Raw genomic sequence first — 23,335 nt, 5'->3', positions numbered from 1 at the left:
AATGCTTCTGATCAGTGCAGCTGCCTGGCTTTGTGCCAGAGCAGAGAGACAGTTGAGGATTAAATTTACTGTTTTCTGGTACAAATCTCTCTGTTATGTTACTTTAAACACAATGATCAAAAACAGCTTGTAGCTGGCTGTTAACTTTCAATCAAGGCAGTGACATCAGTTAACAACAGACTGTACTGAGATGAACTGCACTGTGATTTTACAGAATTGTAGCGGGGGGGGCGGGGGGGGGGGGGGGGGGGTAATTCACAATCAAGATTGGTATTGTCATGGGCTCAGATATTTGCCCTGCTGAAATAAAACCAAGCCAGGAAAGAGGTTAACAACTTTCTAACGGACTCAGTCACCATAGATCTCAGTGTTTTCACACATTTATAGCAACCTTATTCCAACATATCTAGTGTGCTAAGACACAAAGTTTGGATTTCACCTTACAGGGACTTTAAGACAGAGAATGGTCGCTCATACTATGGGTTAGGGAGAGTTCAAAGCCCTGTAAGCCAAAGCTGAATAGACATGGTAAGCTTCCTGCTAAGTCTGTCCAGATAACCTACACCTGAAATGTAGATACGATAGCTCTTCTGGTATTCTTTCCAAAGTAACTGTTGAGCTACCAGTGTTTCCACATACCTCCCTTTTTCTCAAGTTGTTTTCGGGACAGTTATGCAGAGGATGAATTCACTTGCAGGATTGTTTAACTCTGTTAAAGTCTCAGCTAAACTTTCTAAGTGGTTAATTAAATTTGTCTCACATTCATAAGATGTATACAGATATAAAGAACCAGGTTTCTCTGTGCTCATGTAAACACAGTAGATCAAAACCAGGATAAGGCTCATAGCCAAGATACTCAAGTCCTTGTAAACACACTCATCATCTCTGAAGTAGAGCTAAACATAGCTGGTGCAACCCAGCACTTTTTTGTAATATTCAATCATTTATAAATGGAGACTGTGTTTAAAACTGGTGGTATTGAAAAAGCGTAGAAGTATCATTCATTTTGACAATCTTTCCTCACTTAGAGCTCAAACTTTCCAGTTTCTTTGTTGCTGTCATGTGTCTGTCATGTAAGTCATGACAAAGGCTTGTTCCGAATAATTCTGGGGCATATACTTACGCGGTGACACATGCTCAGCTCACTGAATGGTACCAAAGTTAATGCAATGTAATAATAACAAGAATTGAAGTAGATTGATACGGAGTCAATGTCAGAGAATTTAAAATTATCTCTTTTTGCTGTCAATAAGAGATGAGTTATGTCTTTTCCAGGACAAAGCCTCAGATTTATCGACCTATGAGGAGAGAGCATTAATAAAAGGGATGAAAACCTTCTTTTCCTTCTTGTATATAAAAAGGCAGAGAGGGGGAGCTCATTGCATTCACTGTAATTCTCTTCACACCGTAACCTTGAGTGCACAAAGTAGTTTTCTTTTTTTGTCAAAAAAATTCAACAAAAGAAGCCAAACTTCACAATGCGCAAAGCCTAAAAATGAGGATTGTTGCCGCCCATGTTCGACAGCAAAGTCCTACAAATATCCACCCCCCTCATTACATTTCATTACCTTCTTAAATAGCAAGATAAAACTTTTTTTGCAACCCCTCGGAGTCCAAGAGATCAACAAAATTGCAAATAAATTAATATTCTGCAACCATTAAATTTTTTTCTCATGAGTGTGATCTTTATCTTCACAGATTGTGTCAGTCAGTGTGTCGGCGGCCCCGTCCTGCTCCTCCTCGCTCTACACCAGGTTGTACTCCTTTAAGTTGAGCTGCAGGATGGTGTCTTTGACAGCGGCAAAGACAAAGCGGATGTTCTCTGTGTCGGTGGCGCAGGTGAAGTGAGAGTAGATGATCTTATCGCTGTCTGGATTCAGGTCCACAAACATCTTGAGGATGAATTCTCGTCCAGCCTGAGCATCTCTTTGAGGACCTGCAGGGGGTGACAGGGTAGCATGAATACACCTGCTGGGGGAACAGTGAGCTGTTTTATCCTTATACTACATTTTGTAATATTTTGAATACTGTTGACTGCATCACTCAAAGAAGTGGGAACAAAACTACATTCAATACTATGAAAAATCATAATTTTTTTAAGGAGGATCTGTGTACTTAACAGCTTTTTTTGTGGTGCAAGCACCCACAACCTCAATGTGTTTCTAAACAGTGCCTGTTTTTTACTGGTGTTATACTAGTAGCATACAGTGCTGTGAAAAACGTATTGGCACCCTTGCCGATTGCTCATTTTTGCGTATTTGTCACACTTAAACCCCCCCTAAACCTAATAACCTTTTGTGCCAATTTCGGTGGCAAAAACTGCAAGTAAGTGTTTGTGATGATTGGCAGGGAGTCTTTTGCATCGCTGTGAAGGAATTTTCACTCATTATTGTTTGAATTCAGCCACATTGGAGGGTTTCCCAGCATGAACGACCTGTTTAAGGTTACGCCACAGCATCTCAATCAGATTTAAGTCCAGACTTTGACCAGGCCACTCCAAAACCTTCATGTTTATAAGCCATTCAGAGATGGACTTGCTGGTGTGTTTCAGATCATTGTCCTGCTGCATAGCCCAAGTGTGCTTGAGCTTGAGGTCATGAAGTGATGGCGGGACATTCTCCTTCAGAATTTTCTGGTAGACAGCACAATTCATTGTTCCATCAATCACAGCAAGTCATCCCGCTACTGATGCAACAAAACAGCCCCAGACCATCACACTGATGCCACCATGTTTGATTGTTGGTATGATGTTCTTTTTATGAAATGCTGTGTTAGTTTTATACCAGATGTAACGGGCCGCACACTTTCCAAAAAAGTTCAACTTTTGTCTCGTGGGTCCACAGAATATTTTCCCGAAAGTCTTGGGGATCATCAAGATGTTTTTTGCAAATGTGAGACGAGCCTTGGTGTTCATTCATGGTGTTCATCAGAAGTGGTTTTGGCCTTGAAACTCTCTCATGGATCCCATTTTTTCCCAGAGTCTTACTTATTGTTGAATCATGAACACTTACTTTAACTGAGTCAAGTGAGGCCTGCAGGTCTTTAGATGTTGTTCTGGGTTCTTTTGTGACCTCCCAGATGAGCCCTCAATATACTTTCCCAGTAATTTTGGTAAGCCAGTTATTCCTGGGAAGGTTAACTGCTATTCCAAGTTTCCTCCATTTGTGGTTAATGGCTCTCACTGTGGTTAACTGGAGTCCCAAAGCCTTAGAAACTTCTTTGTAACCCTCCCCAGACTGATAGATGTGAGTTACTTTGTTTCTCATCTGTTCTTGAATTTCTTTAGATGGCGCCATGATGTGATGCTTTTTGGGATCTTTAAGCCTAGTTCATTTTGTCAGACAGTTACTATTGAAGAGATTTCCTCATTCAACAGGTCTGGTAATAATCAGACATGGGTGTGGCTAGTTAAACCGAACTCAGCTTTCCAAAACATGTGGTAAATCACAAGTTAATTCATGATCTAACAAGAAGGGGCAAATATTTTTTCACACAGGGTCAGATGAGTTTGGATGGCAATCATTTCAAAAATGCATTTCGTATTTACTCAGGTTATCTTTGTCTTATATTAAAATTTGTTTGATGATCTGAAACACTTAAACAAATGTGCAATAAGAGAAGAAGAGAAGAAGAGAAGGGGGCAAATACTTTTTCAAAGCACTGAATGTCTGTTTGTGATAGGCCCAGTGTGCATGTGAATGGTAGAGTGGGGAGCAGAGAGAGGGAGAACATTTTTAAGTGCAGTTCTGTCTTTAGGCATTTTCCTGCAACAGCACACTTACGGATCTCTATCGTTAGGATTTGAGTATTCATACTACCCTTACTCGCAGTGCTGGTTAAAGCTGTGATAATGAGGGGGCACAAGGTGACCCCTCCTCTGTGCAGACTTTGGAGGGCATAACTAGAGGTGTTAGGGTATTTGTCTTCATCAAGGTTTGGGGGCACAGTTTTCACACAATATATCTTAACCATCAAAAAGGCAATCACACATGACAGTATTTACCTGCCAATCTAGGTGACAGTGCGTCTCTTCAGTGTTTTCTAACTGCTACCAAACAACCAACAAAGAAGAGGAAGAAGAAGGCACAACAAAACACACTAAGGGACAAAGACATTACTGATGCAAACACATTTTAAAGGCTATGCAAAAATATGCAGAAGTAGAAAACACAGACTACAAGTGTGTATTTAAGTGCCCTGCTCAGTTTATATTACATCCCATATGCATTCTCATGAGCTAGTCTGGGGTCTGTTAACAATGTATAGGGGTCAGGATTTTGCTTGAAGAACCACTGCACTGGACAATTACTTACAACTAACAAATCTTGTCCACCAAGCCGATTCTAGTGCTGGTTCGGAGCTAGTACCTGACCTAGCAAATATATCAAAAAAGAAATAACAAAAAAAAAAAAAAACAGTCATGATGTGCAACACAAGTCTGTTGGACTTCTTAAACTGAACCAACGCCAAACCAGCTCTAACTGAGCGCCAGCACTGGGACCAGCTTTGTGGAAAAGGGGTATATGTTAGGGATGCATAATATTATCAGCCTGATATCAGTATCGGCAGATCTAAAAATTTTTGCTGATGTTTACATCCCTTTTTTGGCTGTGAATTTCAGCATTTATATCACGGTCTTGGTGAATACTCAAATCTCATTGGCCCTGGAAGTTCCAATCGTGTCCATTAACTTCTGATATAGGGACACCTATGGGACTTTTCAAGTAATCTCAGTACACTGTTCCAAATAAATGCGCCACAGACATTGGACAAAATTAAATACAACAATGTGCAAATGTATAATTTCTTTTAGTTTATTTGGTGAGATGAGTAGAGTGTCCTCTGAACATCACATGATGGCATCGTCACACACAAGCTACACGAAGTGCATGACTTATATCCAGGCTCACCTTAACACTGAGGTGAGTCTAGCAAAAAACTCACTTTCCTCCTTCTATAAACTAATGTCAGAAGATTCAGATGACATAAAACAAAAAGAAAAGAAGCCATTATTTCTTTGTATAGCCAAAGGAAATGCTTCTGATTAACCGGCATGATAATATCTGATAAATAGTGATGTGTCATATGGGGAATCTGCACCTGCAGGGCGTGGACAGCTCCATGTCACCTCTGTGACCAGACAGTCAGAAGGACATATTATTCTGTTTATTCAATTGTTCATGCTAACTTACAGGTTTGTAGTCTGATCACAGATGACTCTTGGTCTCACTCGTCTTCAAGCCTTTTTACTGATAAATCCATTCAGACAGTGCGCTGAGTGAACTCATTTTTTGTTCCAATGCGACTTCGTATCTATGGCCCGTCCTATTAACTGGAGTACTGGATGTTTATATTCCTTAAGAACATAATGGGATTGGAATGACTGTTCCAGTCCTTGGCATTGCTAAGGAATTGAAATTGCTTCAGTAAAACTTTATATTTCAAACACAAAATGTATGAAATTATAACTAAGTGGTTTTATTTATTTGTTTCTTTGGCAAATGACCATGGTATAAACGTGCTAATGCCCTTCGATGTGTCCAATTATCAGGGATTAACGGATTTCGCAGAGACAACCGGTTCAGGCCTCCTTGTTGCCCAGGAACCCCCGATAATTGAACACCTCGTAGGGCATTAACCCTTACGTGTTGATGGTAAAATCTGGCCATATATACTAATAAATGAGTGGAGTTTAAGACAACAGACCTACTTCAGTTAAGGACTTTTTCTTTATTCATCCTCATTCTTTAAACTTTGAAGTGTGTTTTAAGGATGAAAGTTTGTTTCTTTGTTCATCCTCAAACTTTAAAGTGTGTTCAACAGACTGAATTTTTCGGTATGTGAAACATGTAAATATCGGTATCCGCTAAACTGAATCTGTAAATATCGGCATCTCGGTTATCCAATATCCAATTTTGTGCATCCCTAGTATATGTGACAGTGTCACGCACGTTTCTTTTATCATAATTATGATACATTTTTGTTTGCATTTTTTAACATATTAATTTTAGCATTTTAAATATGACACTAGTCTGTTTCCTATGATTTTGCATCTTTTTTTGCCCTTCATTTTCCTCTTTTTTTTTGTCTCAAGTTTAATACACCGCAGGCCGTACCACCTATCACAGTTAGTTTTAAATAACACTAAAACAAACTGTAAGCTGCACTACCATCAGTTTAAAGTATAAACTAGGGAAACCTAAAATTAAAAATCATGGACTTTACGATACTTTTCCTGGTGAACCAAACCCACATTGAACCATGACCCCAAAGCTGAGATAAACAGAACAGAACCGTGACCTCTGCGAACCATAACACCTCTAGTAGTAACAGAGACATAAAAGAGGCTAAAAAGGAGTCGACTGCTGACTGTGCTGTTTTTTGTTCATGCTGCAGGCTACTCATGAAGCTTTCTGTGATTGCTTGCAATGTTAACCTGGAAGGACACTTTTAACAGCTTTCTCCCTCACAACATGATGACTTTCCATGAGACAAAAATGGTGGTTTACTGTTCAGTAAATACGCCGTATGAGCGCAGGTTTTTATTGTAAGTAACAAAGCTGAGCTATGCTGAATCTCTATTTGTCATATTTTGTTATTGTTTTGATTGAAACCCCCTTGTTGGTGGAATTTACATCCTGTTAGTTTAACTAGGAATGTTTTACCTCTCCTATTGTCGTTTACTCTGCCGTTATTACTCACCATCATACTCTGGAAAGTAGTCGACCAGATGAGAGTACATGATCTTCTCCTCCAGCAGATCCTTCTTGTTGAGAAACAGAATGACAGAGGAGTTTTGGAACCAGGGGTATGTGATTATTGTCCTAAACAGAGCTTTACTCTCCTCCATCCGGTTCTGTAAAGACAGCGTGTCAGATAGGACGAGGGAGGGAGAGACAGGCAAGAGAGAGAGAAAGAGTGTTAACCTCTTAATTAAACTGCAGTCTTTTACACTAATTAATTACAGATTTTAATAAACACTTTACCACAGCAGAGGGGAGCAGTAAAGATGAGAGAAAAGGGCGCCTGTGTTGCCTTGCAGAATTTAATTTCTCCACTTGCACTACATTCAGTTTTTAATTAAACACAGCAGTCACTCTGACAGCAACTCTGGAGCCCTTTTAATTCCTACACTCATGAAAAATCTTTAAAAATCCAGGGCATTCTGCCCCTGAAAACTCTCAGAAGCTGTGTCACACATGCAAAAAAACCCTGAAAATTTCAACATTTTTTAGAGGGACTCCCACATGTGAACATGGAAATAGGCCCATTTGAATCCTGACATTTTCATTCCATCCTAACAAACAAAAAACAAGAATTCATGGTGAGCTGATGTTTGCATGCAGCAGGACATATTTGGGAATTATCACAACAAGTGACTGGGTGAAATGATGGCATTCCTGTCATGCAGCTGGGATGTGCATTGAAAAGATGCGTCATCTCCTTCAGTTGCAGCTTTGAAAAGACACTTCTAGAATGGCAGCTGAATTTTGCAACATGTGTCGACACAAATCTTTGGTCTGAATAGGGCTTAACTGGATTGATTCACCAAAAACCAAAAAAATTAGAAATTTCAATCTCTTAACACACCTCACAACACAATTTTGAAACTTAATGAACTGATCTCACTGGACACGTTCAAGAGGAAGTTAAATGACTTGGAGGTGGATACATCTGGCTGCAGATTGATTTACAAATGTGGTTGATTTTGGTAAATATCTGCTTTTTAAACCCATTTTAAAAATAGGTGTACAAAATTTGCTGTTTGTGTTCCAAGTGCAGCTCACTTTGAAATCTGGGGTAATTTTCTGGAGTTTTCTGAATGACTGAAAAAGGGCCACAGACGTCACATATACAGCAGTTTTCAGAGTTCCAAACAGAACATTTCCTTTGCATTAAAAAACTAATGTCATGACATCTGGACACAGCAGCTGCTCCGTCTTCTCCTCTATGGCTTGCAAGCTTGCAGTTTCAACACAGAAAAAACACATGACTAACACCTGCTCATAAATATACTTTAACAAACTGACACACAGGCCTTATCCTCTCAAGATGGAGCTGTGGCCTGAGGTTGTATTCAAAACAGCTGGCTGATCATTTACAAATGCTTTCCATGGAGGGGAAAGAGGGTGGAGCAACAGGCTGGAGGAGAAGCTGATTTCCATTCATTTAAATAAGGATTTCAGCTTTTTTCTTCACACATATCCATATTAAATTCTGCAGTGAATAATATTTTGAAGGAAAATTGATATCCCCAGAAAAAAGAACTGTGAGTGTATAACAATGATCCACCTCGTTGTCCGACTCCACCAGCACTTGGTCGTACTCGCTCAGCGCCACCAGGAACATGATGGATGTGACATTCTCGAAGCAGTGGATCCACTTCCTCCTCTCTGACCTCTGACCTCCCACATCCACCATCCTGTCACAGCAGCATTAAGGAGAGAGAAAGCAGTCATTAATGATGTCTGCATTGCATGTTTTTAGATGAATGGGCAGAGTTTATTGTGCAAACGTTTTTTGGGACAACACTGATCCAATAAAAACAACAAACATTAAATGCACAAATCCAAACATCCTAAATATTATGTGTTTGTTTCCATTGTGGAAACTCTGTTATTCATTATTTTATTTAACCTTTATTTAACCAGATAAAACCCACTGATATCGAGATCTCTTTCACATCGGCAGCATAAACACCACACAGAGAAGGGAGTTTTTCCTCTGAGTCATTTAACTCTAACCTCTGGCTTCACTAGAATTACAGTGGAATTAGGATCTGTTTCCAGAGGCATACAGTATGTTATCTATCAGACAATGATTAGAGGATGATTGCCGTAAGGATGAGGATTGTTGTAAGCAGAAAAATATCCTGGAGGCTGAGATGTTAATGGACTCCCATGACTACCATTGTGAGACCTCCCATGCAGACATCATGTTGCAGAAGGCTCTCTACAACTACATGATAAAGGTCAGCTTTCATCTGGACCTTGAGATCAACAACAAGCTTGGAGTTTTACATCTCCTTTTGTTAAGGAGAAGATAGTCTCTGTCACACCGTTGTGCAAGGTAATAATAGTAGACCTCTAATTTACCAAACATCCATACCAGTTTCCATAAGCCTGATTTCTACTTATGTATCTGATCTATGCCACAGCTGAGTCGTGTTCATGACGACATATGGTAATGGAAACTGAGCGTATTGTGTTGAAGTTGGAGCTGGTAAATGTTGAGCAGCAGTTGATTAGACTCTTGTTATTGCAAAAAAGAAAAAAGAGGAGACCACTGGGGTAGAGGATGAGGGAATTTTTTGTGCTTGTTCAACCACTTAAAGACATGGATGAGGAAATGCACTTTCAGGGTATTACCTTCAACTGAAGGTATTTGCTTTGCAGCGAACATCCATGATGTGCTGTGCTGGGATGAATAATCCAGATCTCTAAATAGAGCTGCAGTTTCTATCACACCAAGCAAGTGTGGATAGTTATAAATAAAGCAACAGAATACTGCTTTTTATGTCAGCTGGCAGGATGGTCGTTAGCGTGTGCCAGTATGCATTGTGTACTGCATTCAAGCCAGTCCAGGTGAAGGCATCCCAGATCACCTCTACGTGTGAGCTTAGCTACTGGATAGTGTGTGCGTGGAGATGTGTCTTCACAAAGTGTTACAGATTACCACTTGGTATCTGAATGCCCAGAGCATACACTATATGAACAAAAGTATTTGGTCACACCTGGTTATTACTGAATTCAGGTGTTTCAATCAGATCCACTGCTACAGGTGATTAAAATCAAGCATGCATTTTAGATGTGCAAACATTTGTGATGCAAAATGGGTCATTCTGAAGAGATCAGTGACTTCAAGCGTGGTACTGTGATGGAAGACGGTTCGTGAAATTCCAGCCCTGCTGGATATTCCACAGTCAACTGTAAGTTATATTAGTAAAAAGTTTAAGCATTTAGGAACGACAGCAACTCAGCAATGAAGCAGAGGACCACATTAAATCACAGAGCGGGGACAATGACTAATAAGATGCATGGAGTGTGAATCACCAATGATCTGTGGATCCCATAGCGGAAGAGTCCGAAACCTCCACTGGCATTATCGTAGGCACAAAAGCTGTGTGGCAGGAGCTTCAGGAAATGGGTTTCCATGGCCGAGTAGCTGCATGGAAGCCTCACATAACAAGTCCAAGCACACTGAAACTGGACTGTGGAGTGATGAATCATGCTTCTAGGTTTTGGCTGTCAGATGGGTGAGTCTGGGTTTGGCTGATACCGGGAAAACGTTGCCTGACTGCCCTGTGCCAACCGTGAAGTTTGGTGGAGGAGGGATAACGGTATGGGGCTGTTTCTTAGGGTTTGGCCTAGGCTTCTTATCTCCAACGAAGGGCAATCTTAATGCTTAAGACATTTTGGATGCTATGCGTCCGTTGGAACACTGTGGCAACAGTTTGGAGATGGCCCTTTTCTATTCCAACATGACAGTGCCCTAGAGCACAAAGCAAGAACTATAAAGACTGCAATGGAGATTGTGAGCCAGGCCTTCTCATCCAACATCAGTGCCTGACCTCATAAATGCTCTACAGAACGAATGGGCACAAATTCCCACAGGAACACTACAAAATATTGTGGAAGGCCTTCCAAGAAGAGTGGAGGCTGTTATAGCTGCAAAGGGGGGGCCAACTCCAAATGTAAGTGCATGTATTCGAATAAATGTCACAGTGTCATACAAATCCCTATTAATTCATTGTCTAAAAGGGGTATTTGTGGTGTTGACAACAAGGGTATTACAAAATATTACTGTTAAAGGAGACAGGAACACAATTTGTGCACTCTACCTAAAGAATGTTATTTATCTTATAAGCTTTGGCCTTTTCTACATTTCAAAAAGCAAAAATCAGGAAAATGTGAAAAAAAAAAACATCACATCTCCGAAGCCCTTTTTACCACTCACCTGAAGATGACACTCTGCAGGTCAAACGGGTACTCGATGATGCCCGTTGTGGGGACTCGAACCCTCAACACGTCCTGCTGGGTGGGAAGGTACGTTGGCTCTGCGATCCGGTCCAACGCATTCAGATAACTGCAGACACGGAGGGGGGACATGAACCAGGAACATATAGAAATACCTAAAACATGTGTAGAAAAGTCATATTTTTACACCTGTACCACCTGTTACATATTTCTCTGTAACTCACTATTTGGTGGAGTCAGACAGCTGGTACTCCCTCCTTCGATCGTAGCACTCCTGGATGCCCGGGTCGTTCCATAAGCTCTTGATTGCGTCTACATAAGGGTTATCGAGCATGTTGACTTTTTCTACGTCCACCTCCCTCACCAAGTTGGCGTTGCCCTGAGGGGAAAAGAAACAAAGACTATTTACAAAAGATACCAGAAAAGTTACAGTCTTCATTATAACTGCTTTATTTTCTCACTTTAATATTCTACATCCAGAAATTTCTTTGCACCCTGAGGCTCAGTGTGGACCTAATATCTGGATCCCACTGGGTCTATCAAGGGTAAAGTTTTACCGTCCCAGATTCCCTTTAAAACTCTCCTGTGTCCCAAGATAAAAGATCAACATGTGCCTGAGCTCCCAAACTGCTCCTCTTTCTCTTTACAAGGCTATTACTATAGGTTTGAATTAGTTCTTATGGCTGTTTTGACATTTTGTTCTAAATGTCAATCTAGTTTTAACTAATGCTAATGTGTTGGTTTAGTTTTTGTTTATCTGTTGGGTTGTCCCCTGGGATGATTTTGAATAGTCAGAATCGTTTTTGATGCCATTTTATTCCCCCTTGGCCTCTAACCCTAAACCTACATTCCAAATACATGTCTCAATCATTAAAAGTAATTCCAAATGTATATGTCTTTCTACAGTAATGTACCCCTATAGTGACAACACAGTGCCTATTTACCCCCTCAGACGTTTTACCCTTTCACTGATTTTATAAATATAATAACCCCCTCAAAGTCAGGATTAGGTATCACAGCACTGAGTCTGTGTGGATAGGTCTCAATCAGACTTGCACATCTTGACACTGAAATTTTACTCCACTCTTCTTGGCAAAACTGCTCAAGCTCTGTCAGGTTGCATGGGGATCAGGCATGAACAGCCTTTTTCAAGTCCAGCCACAAATTCTTCATTGGATTGAGGTCTGGGCTTTGACTCAGCCACTACAGAACATTCCCCTTGTTGTCTTTAAACTAGGGGTGTCTTCAACAAAGGCTTTTCTGATCTGGGCAGATTACACATGCGGCATATTCCCTCATATTCTTGATGATGGATTTAACTGAACTCTGGGGGATGTCTTGGAATGCCTTGGAATTTTTTATGTATCCATCTCCTGACTTATACTTTTCAACAACCTCTTCTCTGAGTTGCTTGGAGTGTGCTTTTGTCTTAATACTGTAATGGTAGCCAGGAATACTGATTAACCAGTGACTGTACCGGGGAGACACAGGTGTCTTTATACAAGTCACTTGAGACACATTCACTGCACTCGCATCAACTTGCTTGACCTCAGTTGAATTAGGTCAGTCACTTATAGTGGTGCATATTTATGCAGTACCTTTTTTTACATAACATATTTTTTGTGTGACATTACTTTGTAGAAATCTGTTTCACTTTGACATCTCAGCGTTTTTTTTAGTTAAAAAATTACCAAAAAAATCCAAATTATACTGATTCGGTTTGATTCAGTTCGGTTTGGTATGGTTTGGTAAACTAAACCCCCAAATAGTTTGCGTTTCCACAGACACCCGTGCTCTCACTTGGGTGGGCGGGGCTGTAAAAGCATGCATGTAAGGTCACAGACAGCGTGAGTCAGCTGTTGCAGCAGCAAAGTTATAGAAAGGATGAGTGACAGAAATCAGTAGGGAATAAGTAGTAAACAGCTTTTTTTCAGCTGAAAGTGCTTTAAAAAAATAACTACACCTTAATGATGTTAACTGCTGTCAGTAAAGATCCTCAGCTGATGGAACACGTGCACAGAGACGGTTTGAGTCGTAACACTACGTTAATATGTGAATATATCTAGTTTAGAACAGTTTATATGACAAAATATGAAAGTTTAGAGCTGTACTGTGAGAATTCGCAGCGTTAAAAATAAAGTTCAAGTTCAGCTGGTATTAAAATTAAGCTAGATTAAGTCAGAAATCTGGGGTGTGTTGATCTCGTTGTAAAATAGTCTGCAGCCTGAAGTTTTACAAGCCTGTTCAGCAACCACAGAGAGATGTTTTCCCAGGTTATCTAAGGTAAGAAGTTGATTAGTAACTAGTTACAGATGAGAATGAACTGTTCTAAGGCTTTGTATTCACAAAACTTCTGCATTCATTTAGTTTTTCATCCATCGCGGATGGATCAGGCTGATGGGCTCTGCTTTGTGTACTTAAAATCATCCAGATAAACGCCAGGAAAGTTGATTTGTGGCCAGATACCAATATCCATAGACTAGGAAACAGTTTGGATCTCCGTCGAGTCCAAATATTTTCCATTTAGGGAGATATTAGTCCATTTTTCTCCAGTTTCCGCCCGCTTCTCACAGCGCAGACTTCCTTGTTTGAAGCCCGGAGGTGAGCAGCTGAGTCACACGCTGATGTGACATCAATGCAGCCCCTTTGTGTGTGTAGCTCCACCTTTTTGGTACGGTTAGGTAAGACTGGCACCCCTACGGAAGGGTGCCGAAAAGTGGGACAGTACGGGTCAGTTTTTTGGGACCCTTTCTCTATGGAAACGCCAAAAAAAGCGTCTCGTACCGCACCGGACTGAGCCAGACAGCTAGGTGTAAACAACCTATTGGAGTACAATACCCCAGGCAATTGCCTACCTGCCTTCTTTGGTCTAGTATTTTTGTTGCTCTTGTATTGAAACAGGACTTTCATTTCATGGAAGTACTAAATGCCAGAAACCAAGACATTTACAGAAATGTGAAGAAGGCCAAAGTTACGATGATCAACAGGTTTCATCTTCACTTCCTTTGTGACATCACATGACTTCTTTTACAATCATATCACTGTTCCCTTTTTAACAATGTGGGGAGAACCAAGTAAGAATGATAGTAATGTTTAAAACTGTCAGCATATCTCTACAATTTCTTGATTTTTTGTTTGTTTGTCTGACTTGTAAGCCACTAAATCATTGCTGCACATACTATGTAGGATTTGAAGCAACTACAGGCATAAATTAATATTTCTGGATGAGAAAAATGATGTAGGATATTTGATTTAACTCTGCGTATAATTAGCTTCCGTTGGTCTCAAAGTGTGTAACATGATCACTAAAGTGCTTGGCTGAAGCAGCACTTTCAGTTTCGCTCCCCCATAAGCATGAGGGAAGCGAAAGTAAACACAAGGACTGATCTTAAAACCACAACAGCAGGGAGAGGAAAAAGTACCTGCTGAAGTTTAAATAAGGCAATGGGACAGTTTTAAATATCACACTGGCAGGTGGTTGAAATTTCACTCAACCTTTAAGACATACATGAAAACAGTATAGATGCACATCATCTGTTCTTTTTGTTTCATTTACGCGTTTGCCTGAATTTTACCAATCCTATTTTAAAGTTCCTTTTATATGATGACTATCATTTAAATAAACATCAGTATCCCTGTTACGAACTTTATCCCAGTTTTGATCACAATCATCTCAGCCTGTCACTGACAACAAGTAGGAAAGCATCAAAGACCATGTACATAAACTTCAACACAGCTAGTGTTTTAGGTTATACTTGATTAGACCCTGTGCTTCCACTTTCAATCAGAAACCCAGTTTTTACATCTACTTGCATTTGCTTACATAGCAAACCTACCACCACCCGGCTGATACACTGATGTATCCAAACACAGTCCATGCAGTGTCTATGTCTATTATGTCTACGGCCAAACCTCCTCCACCTCTACATTAACACACATACTGAGAAGCTTTATGGAGATACTGATGTCCTTTGACAGCAGGACTGGGCCTCTGCCCACTGTGAAGCCAAAACTACGACAATCTGGTTTGCCGATGATGGTTTTACAGCCAACTGACCTGAACTAATCCGTGTACCATTTGTTCATTTAATATTTTATTGATAATTGAATAACAAATAATGAAAAAAAAAGGTTAATTTTCTTGTTTTCATTTCTGAAATGAAATCAAACAAACAAGAAATGATGCGTCTTTTTTACTTTTGCTCTTAATGTTGGGATCAGAGAATGTAATATGAAAAAAACAGGCGTAAGTAGTTAGTATGATTTCAATATTAATTTGCATAACCTGGTGCAGTTGTTGTGCTCAGAAAAGCGCCCTGAAAATCACATGCCCATCGCTGAGGAGTTTGTGCTTCCTGGAATGACATACGGAACACAAACACCGGCACCAAGTAAAGTCACTTTCCCGCATTTGTGCTCCTTCATTTGCATTCGTGCCATGCTTTGGTCCACCTTGTCCTTCCGTGCTGGAGCCAGAGAAGCATGCATCTATGTGACATGAAGCATGTCACGTAGATGCTGTAATTTGTGCAAAAATTAGCATATTTTTTCAGAAGATCAACATTTCTGTATAATAAATCCTGTTTTGGACTGATGTTTTGTTATATTCAGATGGTTTGAGATTAAAGATTTTTGACTTTTATGAGCTGTAAGCCATAATCATCAACATCTAACCAAAAAGTCTTCAAACATTTCACTTTGTATGAGATGAATATAGAATATATGGAAATTTCACTTCTTGAATTAAATTACAGGAAAAAATGTAACTTTTCATGGTATTCTAATATTTTTAGACGCACTTGTATGACTTTTAATTCCAGGTTTTTTTTTTTTTCCTAAAAAGCTGGCTGCTACTGGGGCAACTAATATATCAGTATTAAGTGCTGAGACATTTGCCGTCATTACTTCAAGTGCATGCAGCTGCCACTGTCACACCCTTCATTAGGCCTAATGCGATTAAATAAATTTCCCCCATCCATTTGTATTCCAAGCTGCCACTTCAGTTGTTATAGCATATAGGAATACATAATGACACAAACCAAACCTGCAGGATTTGGCACCACAGTTTAACCGCTTTTCTTCCTCAACCGGCCATAACCGTACATTTAAAAAAACGGAATGTATATCATCAGTGTTACCGTTACCACTGAGAGCTGGTTTGACAGGAAATACTCCTCAGTTAGGACAACAAGGGACAGATGGAGGGAGGCAGAGCAACTCACATTTACTGAAGGCAGAGAGCTGAACTACTGACTGTAGCTAGCAGACGCACAAACTCTATCCGACAAAAATAGATGGTACTAATAGAGTTATACATCTGCACAGGGACTGCACATTGTGAACTATGCTGAACAGAATGGAAACCCCCATGGGCGACTTATATTCTGGATATTATCGTAGTTAACAGGAGGTATATCCCTGGCCTCAGTCTTCAAAAATCTGCTTATAAGGTCTACCCTATTCAGCCAGAAAAAAAGCCTCAAAACAAACAGCCATTTCATGAAACACAGGAGGTAGTTCTAGCACTTAAGGAGTAATGGTTTCATTGTTGATACTTGTTTGCAGAAATCAGCAGTGCTTCCATGGTACAAAGCCTATGGCAGTGAGGTCAGCATTTACTTGAAGTTATCTAATTTATGAAAAGCTCTGCAAAGGTGATGGCTGCTACACTCTATCTCCTTTCAGTTGTCTCTCTCAAACCCTGCTAGTTTTATAAATTTGTTCAGGAATGTAGACCACTCCTCTATCTAATCCTGTTGCACTGCCCATGGTTTATAATCACACTTAACTTATCCACATGCCTCTTGCTCTGCTTTTACATTACTTACTGAGAGCAACAAGGAGATGTCCCCTCACCAAGAATCTCTACCCCTCTGGTTTCCAGACATTTTGTAAGTCATCAGACCCCTCAATCCAGGTCTCAAGTTCTCCACCTTCCTTTGGCTGCACAATTACCAGCTCAAGCCAGTCGATCATCTGTAACCAGTGCCAGCAACTCAAGATCCTCAGCTTTCCTTGTATCAGACTAGCTCAACACAGCCCATCATCATCTCTGCATCTATCTGCTTGGTTCCTCATAAATTCATCTCTCAACATTTACCCTCATCCCTTCATCACTTGACCCTTACACTCATCCCTTCATCTCCCACTTCTCTACCATTTCATTACCTCAATAATAAACTATCTAAACCCATTTCTGACTGGTGTGGTCTTTGTTAGTTAATGTGTAATTTGATGAATTAACTTTATACACAAAGATTGGAAAAGACCATGCTGGAGAGCAGAAACAACAAACTATCATCGGATAAAAACATCATAACTCCATACTTGCTTTTTGCAAACAACGCTTGTTCCCCAATAAGCAAAGAGTTGGGGTGAGCCTAAGCTTTACCAGAGAGCCGACAGGAAGATTTCCAGATTAAGTTGGGAGTAAAACTCAGGCCATTTGTGTTCAGCACCTTGTGTTGTACACGTGTGAAAAGGGCTATAATGTGGAACACTGGTTCCCAACCAGGGGTCCCAGACCCTCCGGGGGACGCCAAGGATCTTGGGGGGGTGTGTGTGTGTGTGTGTGTGTGTGTGTGTGTGTGTGCAGGCTTTGTCTGCTCTGAGGCTGCCAAAATTGAATTTGCAAATATTGACAAAAACCATGATAAAGCAGTTATTAAGTAGTTTATACAAAGGTCTTGTGATAAGAAAAGCATGCATAGGCCTTTTTCAGGGTTTTATCAGTGAAACAATTAAAATCTATGTTGATTTTTGATGGCAGTATGTCTCTTTTTCTGCTGTCTTTGTGGGGGTAGGAGGTGGGGGGGTGTCAAAGGAAAAATGGTTGGGAAACACAGACGTAGAAAACAGGTGCCCAAAGCAGATCCTAGACTACTTATGGTACAGAAAAATTAAATTAAAAAGGAAAACATGACCAGTTACAGTGACATCATCAATTGAGGTCAAATTTGGGAGAAAGGCGTAAGGCAGCTCTCTGTGTTGCATATATTGCTTTGAGTGTGGTGTGATGGAGAGCTGGAGGAAGCGTCAAAAAGGACAGGAAACGATTATGAATGTCTGTTTCTAAAAAGATAGACAGCACTCTAAAAATAGAGTCAGCTTTGTAGTTTCTTTTCTTAAACTTGGTGCAACTTACACTACACATTTATCACTCAGGTTTAATTTCACTTGGCGAATCGAGAACGTCTGTAGTGGTATGACAGGGTTTACCTTGTTGTGCTCGTATTTGTAGGGGATCTTGAGCGTCTCCATGGCTCGGATCATGGCCTGCATGGCTGTGAAGATGTTCTGATAGACCAGTTTAGTGAAGCCTCGTTTGTCCTCGTCAGAGTACCCGGCACCGTGAATAATCCTCATCTGTTTGATGAATGTGCTCTTCCCACTTTCTCCAGTGCCTGGGAGATTAGACAAGGACAGAGGACGCATGAGCAGAGGGTTTGATTTAACCAGACAACACATTTCAAACCCTTTGTCTGCAGCTGTGCTCTTTCAATGGACAATTAGTCACTTGTGATTTTTCTGGATCTCCTGGGGGAACAAAAGGAAACTAAACATCATAAAGTAGTTGTGCTGTTGATTCTGGTGGGGTTAAATATCATAGTTGCAGGGCAATAAAAATGCAGCAAAATCTGATTGCCACAGATAGTTTAATAATCCCAATAGCTCATCAAATATCATACATGCCAGCCACTATGATGTATGTATACTTGAGAACATAAAGTGATGTATGCAGACTTCATAGTATCCCTCAATTGACTTGAATCAGACCATAGATTAGGGTTGTCACAATACCAGAATTTTTAATGTCATACTTCGAGTAAATCTTGGAGTGACTACATCACATCGCTATTGTTGGCACCTTCTGTGAAGGTGTCGACATGTTTTCAACTTATTTACAGCAGTGGTTTCCAACCTTTTTCTTTAGAGCCCCAGAACTTGTATCTACAAAAAGCTGAGCTCACCGGGGCAGCAGTGGCAGGAGCTTCCTGATGTGCAGAACTTTCTTGCTCTTTTTAGGTTCTTTGTTTTGGATCCAGTTACCCCTAAGAATGGGGTACTGTACTTTTTTGTTAACCTCTCATAGACAGCGTTTGGGAAAGGGCAGAGCCTTTGAAAAAAAAAAAACTCGGAGGGTTGTTGGTTGAACATTGTTTGTCACATCTTTACGGGCCAATCAGAGCAACAAAACACAAGACGTTACGCTAAGCTACACGTTAGTACACGTTAAGCTGCTACCGAGGAGTAAATCCCATAGAGAACTGCATAATGCTAACCATGATGACTAGACATGTCAGTAAATGACTTTTGTTTTTGAAAAGAAAAGCACTCAGTGCTGTTCTTTGCTCTTCTTTTAATGAGGAAATGTCGTCAGTTCTGATAAAAGTTACGCTATAGCAGCATCCACGCCAGTGTCTTCTGCCATAATTGCACTGGCCTCTTGTCGCTGCTTCCTTATGTCACGATTCCACTGTGCCCCAAAGTACTAACCCTCGTGGCCGATTAGTCCTGTCACTTTCTAACTGGGTCCAAACTGTTCCGACGGGAGCTTTGCAAGATGGATTTGCCAGTGAGAAACACGGAAACAGTGGAATCCATCTGCTTTGCAAGGTTATTTTTCTGTACAACTGAATTTAAAAAAATAGCTATTACATTGTTTTAAGGATGTGGTATCAAAAAAAAAAAAAAAATCAAAGTATAGACATTTTTTACATTGCCAGACATTCATTAGAGAGTCACAGTCAACCAGTGCTACTTAAAGAACTTTCAGTTGTTTCGAAGTGTAGTTATGTCTAAAGGGATCCACATTAGGTTTCCTGCATACAGGCTTCAGCATAGGTACAGAGCTGTCTGAATAGATTAGCTATGGCATAGCGTAAACAGAGAAGAGTAAATTACGCTGCAAGTTGCTAAAACTGGAGTTGCTGTTTCCATCGTTCTTGCATATTTGAGGTGTCTGCATTGTAACTTTACAATAAAGAGGCTCTCTCTCTAGAAGCTTAGTTTTTGTAAAGTGATAAGTCTGTTGCTGAACCACAGTATGGAGGCTAGTTAGGCTAAAACAGAGGTTATTTTCTGTAGTGTCTAAGAGATATAAACTACACAATTGTACCACAGGTTGGTTTCACTGGAATGATACTAATGTCTTTCAGCTGCTGACACAAAAAACACACACATGACTTCCTGCCAAAGTTATTCAAGAGTCCGTGGTGAGGTAAAGTTAGACCGTTCAGTGCGTGTGTGCCAACAGTCTCAATGAACCAAAGAGAAACTCCGGCCCAGCTCTTCACACCCAAACAGTCGCTGTCACCGCTTAGAGGAGAGAAAAGTTGTTCTTGGTCTGAAACCAGACAAAGCAAACAGGCGGAGAGGAAAGCAGCCAGAACACATTATTACTGTGTGAGTGCATGCTGGATGTGTGTGATTTCTTCATATGTTTGTATAAATGTGTGGGCACATTTCTTCCGTGATAGGATGTTATGTTATTGAAAGGCCTTTTCCCTCAGGAAAAAACTAATAATTAGAGTAGGGATCGCAGGGTGTATGATGTGACTCACTAGAACGATATCATGATGCAGAGATGCTGCCATAATCTATATAATGCACGACAGTCATCAGGGTTTCCCATAAGCACCCACTGTCAGCCACACAGCAGACAACTCATTTCATTACAGCTGGCTACTTTCTTCCTATTGAAACAGTTAAACTAACAAGCTGAGGCTTGCTTTCCCTCTACATTTTGATTTGGTAAAGGTTTAGGAAGTGGGGGTCAGGTCAGGTATGGGAGCATATGACAGTTCGGCACTTCCTTGCACATTGGTCTTGTACTGCTCTGATGGCCATCCTCCAGGCCTGCACCAGGCCCATGCCCTATCTCTCCAGGTATCCTTCCAGCTTCCCCCCGCACGATGCACACGTCAGGCAGCTGACCCTTCCCATCCCTGCTCTCTGGAGCATATCAGCATTAGACAAATGGTCTTGTTAATGACACCAAAAGATGGGCCAAAAAGAAGTTGTCACAAAGGAGTCAAGTTGGCACCTCTGGCCATCAGTCATCATCCAGGCCTCACAAGAGTTTAGTAAAACCCGAAGGACCAAAAGACCATGCCGTTTCTGGTATCTGAGCATGTGGACAAAAGTCTCTGTCTTGCTTAGCGAACCCATTGCCCCATGCGCAAATCCAAGTTTGCGGCTGATCCCAGCCTCGTAGACAGCAGATTGATGGATTACACTGCCAAGGCAGGTGAACTGCTCTACAAATTCCACGCTCGGACACGGATTCTTGGGCAGCATCCGAGGCATCCCTAAATGCCTGGATCTTTGTTTTGGCCCAGGGGACAAGCATCCCAATGCTTCAGCCTCCTCACTCAGTAAGTTAAGAGCTCCCACAAGGACCTCTACAGTCTCTACAAGATCACAGCAGCATAAGCAAAATCCAGGCCAGTGATCTGGATATCACCAAATGACTCTCCACAGTTCGCTGCCCATGTTACCTGCCCAGTTATCCAGTCCATACAGGTACTGAAGAGTGTCGGGGCTAAGATGTACCCCTGTCTCACCCCAGCCTTAACAGAATGAATGGGAACAGAGGAAAGTTAGTACTTTACAGCTCTAAATGAACGTGTATGCTGAGTTTTCATCTGAAAATGTCTTCTTACATTGAATATGATCCCTACACTTTACAAAACAGTGATTTTTACCACTGATTTACCTGACTTATGACAAATTACTCAGTCCTGCAGATCTCCTAGTATCTAGTGCCATCTAGCCAGATGAAGGCAGACAAGAGTCTTAAGGATTCTTGTACTGAGCTAAGAGGCTAGCTGAGCCCCTTTAACATATATAAACTTCCTGTGAGGTAAGTGATGGAGCGATGATGTGCCGTTCATGAAAGAGCCTGTTCTATGAAACTGCTCTTATTGTGAGCAACAGTACCATGCTTCTGTTTGAGTGCCAGTTTCCATTCCTCCAACATTTTTGTTATTCAAGCCATATTTAAAAATCCAAACTGTTACCAACTGAAGAGCCACCGGGAGCCAAAAAAAACAGCTCCAGTGAGCTGAGCAAAACGATCTGGCTCTCTCAAAAGAGACCTTCCATCACAACGATCGAGACTGGATGGACATCAGCTGAGGAAACTCAGATGAAAGAAGAGTTTAATGTGCTAAATCATGGCAAAACTGTACTGAACCAATCTGGACCACATTGTGGAAACTGACCATACACAAATGAGTGTGTTGCCACTCATTTAGGTTTGAGATGGAGGCTCCTTTAATTTCTGCATGCTACTGTTCCTCTCTGAGTTTTTAAAACTGTTTGTTTTTGCCTGAATATTCCACTACTTCTGGGACACAAAATAGCTTAAGAATAAAGAATGTTCTTATTAGGGCTGCCAAAAGATTCTAACTTTTAATTGCGTTTGATCTCAGAATTTCTATCGATAATTGCAATTAATCGCACCCTTTTGATTGCATTTTAAAATTCCAGTATTTAGCATTTTAAACTTCTTTTGTGTCATTTTTATGTTTCTAATGTCTCAAACTAGGAGCAATTGACTTCCTGTTTAGATAAAGACCTGCTTTTATTGGTAGATTGAATATTTCAAAATTAACTGTGGGAAAAGGAACTTGTAATGGATTGAAAATGAAAGAACATTAAAAAGGTTTAGATGACTTTGACTTGTCTGAACATTTTTTTTAAGTAAAATGAGAATAAAGGAGCAGTGATGGACTTATTTTACATCACTGTGGCTGCATGGAGAGGCTGACATGCCTTAACCAAAGTGTATGGAAAGGGACAATAAAGCATCGGATTAATTGCGGTTAAAAATAATTAGTGCACTAAATACTGGCCTCATTTAATTGCGATTAACTCCATTAATCTTGACAGTCCTACTTTTTATTTTAGCACTTTGAACAGTTGTAAACTACTTAAAAATATGGCTTTTAGTGGCATTTGTCTATGCAGAAATCACTCCCAGCCCTCCAAGGGGTGTTCTCTGACATCTTCTGCAAAGACCCTATAAAAATCCACAGTTGTTATTTTGTTTGAGTACTTTAACTGTGACACACATCAGGATATGTGGTATTGTCAAATAGCAGCTTAACACACCTCAGCAGGAGAGAAATGAAACTTAAAACAACATGTGTGGTTACAGAGAACTGAACAAACAACAAACTTTAAAAAAAAAAAACACATTTTCTGCTATCTTATGCTCAGACATGTGCAGACATGGCCAAACATCCATTCATGCTACCGCCATTCAAGATTGATGAAGCTTATACAATCTAATTATTTGATGTCAGATTGGATTCTAACATACTTCTTTGTGCTACATGCTACTACAGGACAAC

At 40.5% G+C, this 23,335-nt stretch overlaps 1 protein-coding gene across 1 annotated transcript in view; it reads right to left on the bottom strand.

The window, feature by feature from the left end:
- Positions 1-231: 231 nt before the first annotated feature.
- The window catches only part of LOC121509588 (guanine nucleotide-binding protein G(q) subunit alpha), a 36,244-nt gene continuing 13,140 nt past the window's right edge, over positions 232-23,335 (bottom strand). Inside the window, exons 2-7 of the mRNA XM_041787058.1 lie at positions 18,195-18,379; positions 11,201-11,355; positions 10,957-11,085; positions 8,293-8,422; positions 6,703-6,856; positions 232-1,936 (exon numbers count right to left, since the gene is read on the bottom strand). Of these exons, the coding sequence (XP_041642992.1) occupies positions 1,746-1,936; positions 6,703-6,856; positions 8,293-8,422; positions 10,957-11,085; positions 11,201-11,355; positions 18,195-18,379 (944 nt within the window). The 3' untranslated portion in view covers positions 232-1,745. The remainder of the gene's footprint in view (positions 1,937-6,702; positions 6,857-8,292; positions 8,423-10,956; positions 11,086-11,200; positions 11,356-18,194; positions 18,380-23,335) is intronic.

This window comes from Cheilinus undulatus, linkage group 5, assembly GCF_018320785.1.
Source record: "Cheilinus undulatus linkage group 5, ASM1832078v1, whole genome shotgun sequence".
In the NCBI taxonomy this organism is placed as follows: Eukaryota; Metazoa; Chordata; class Actinopteri; order Labriformes; family Labridae; genus Cheilinus; species Cheilinus undulatus.
This window is presented reverse-complemented; position numbering and strand designations above follow the sequence as displayed.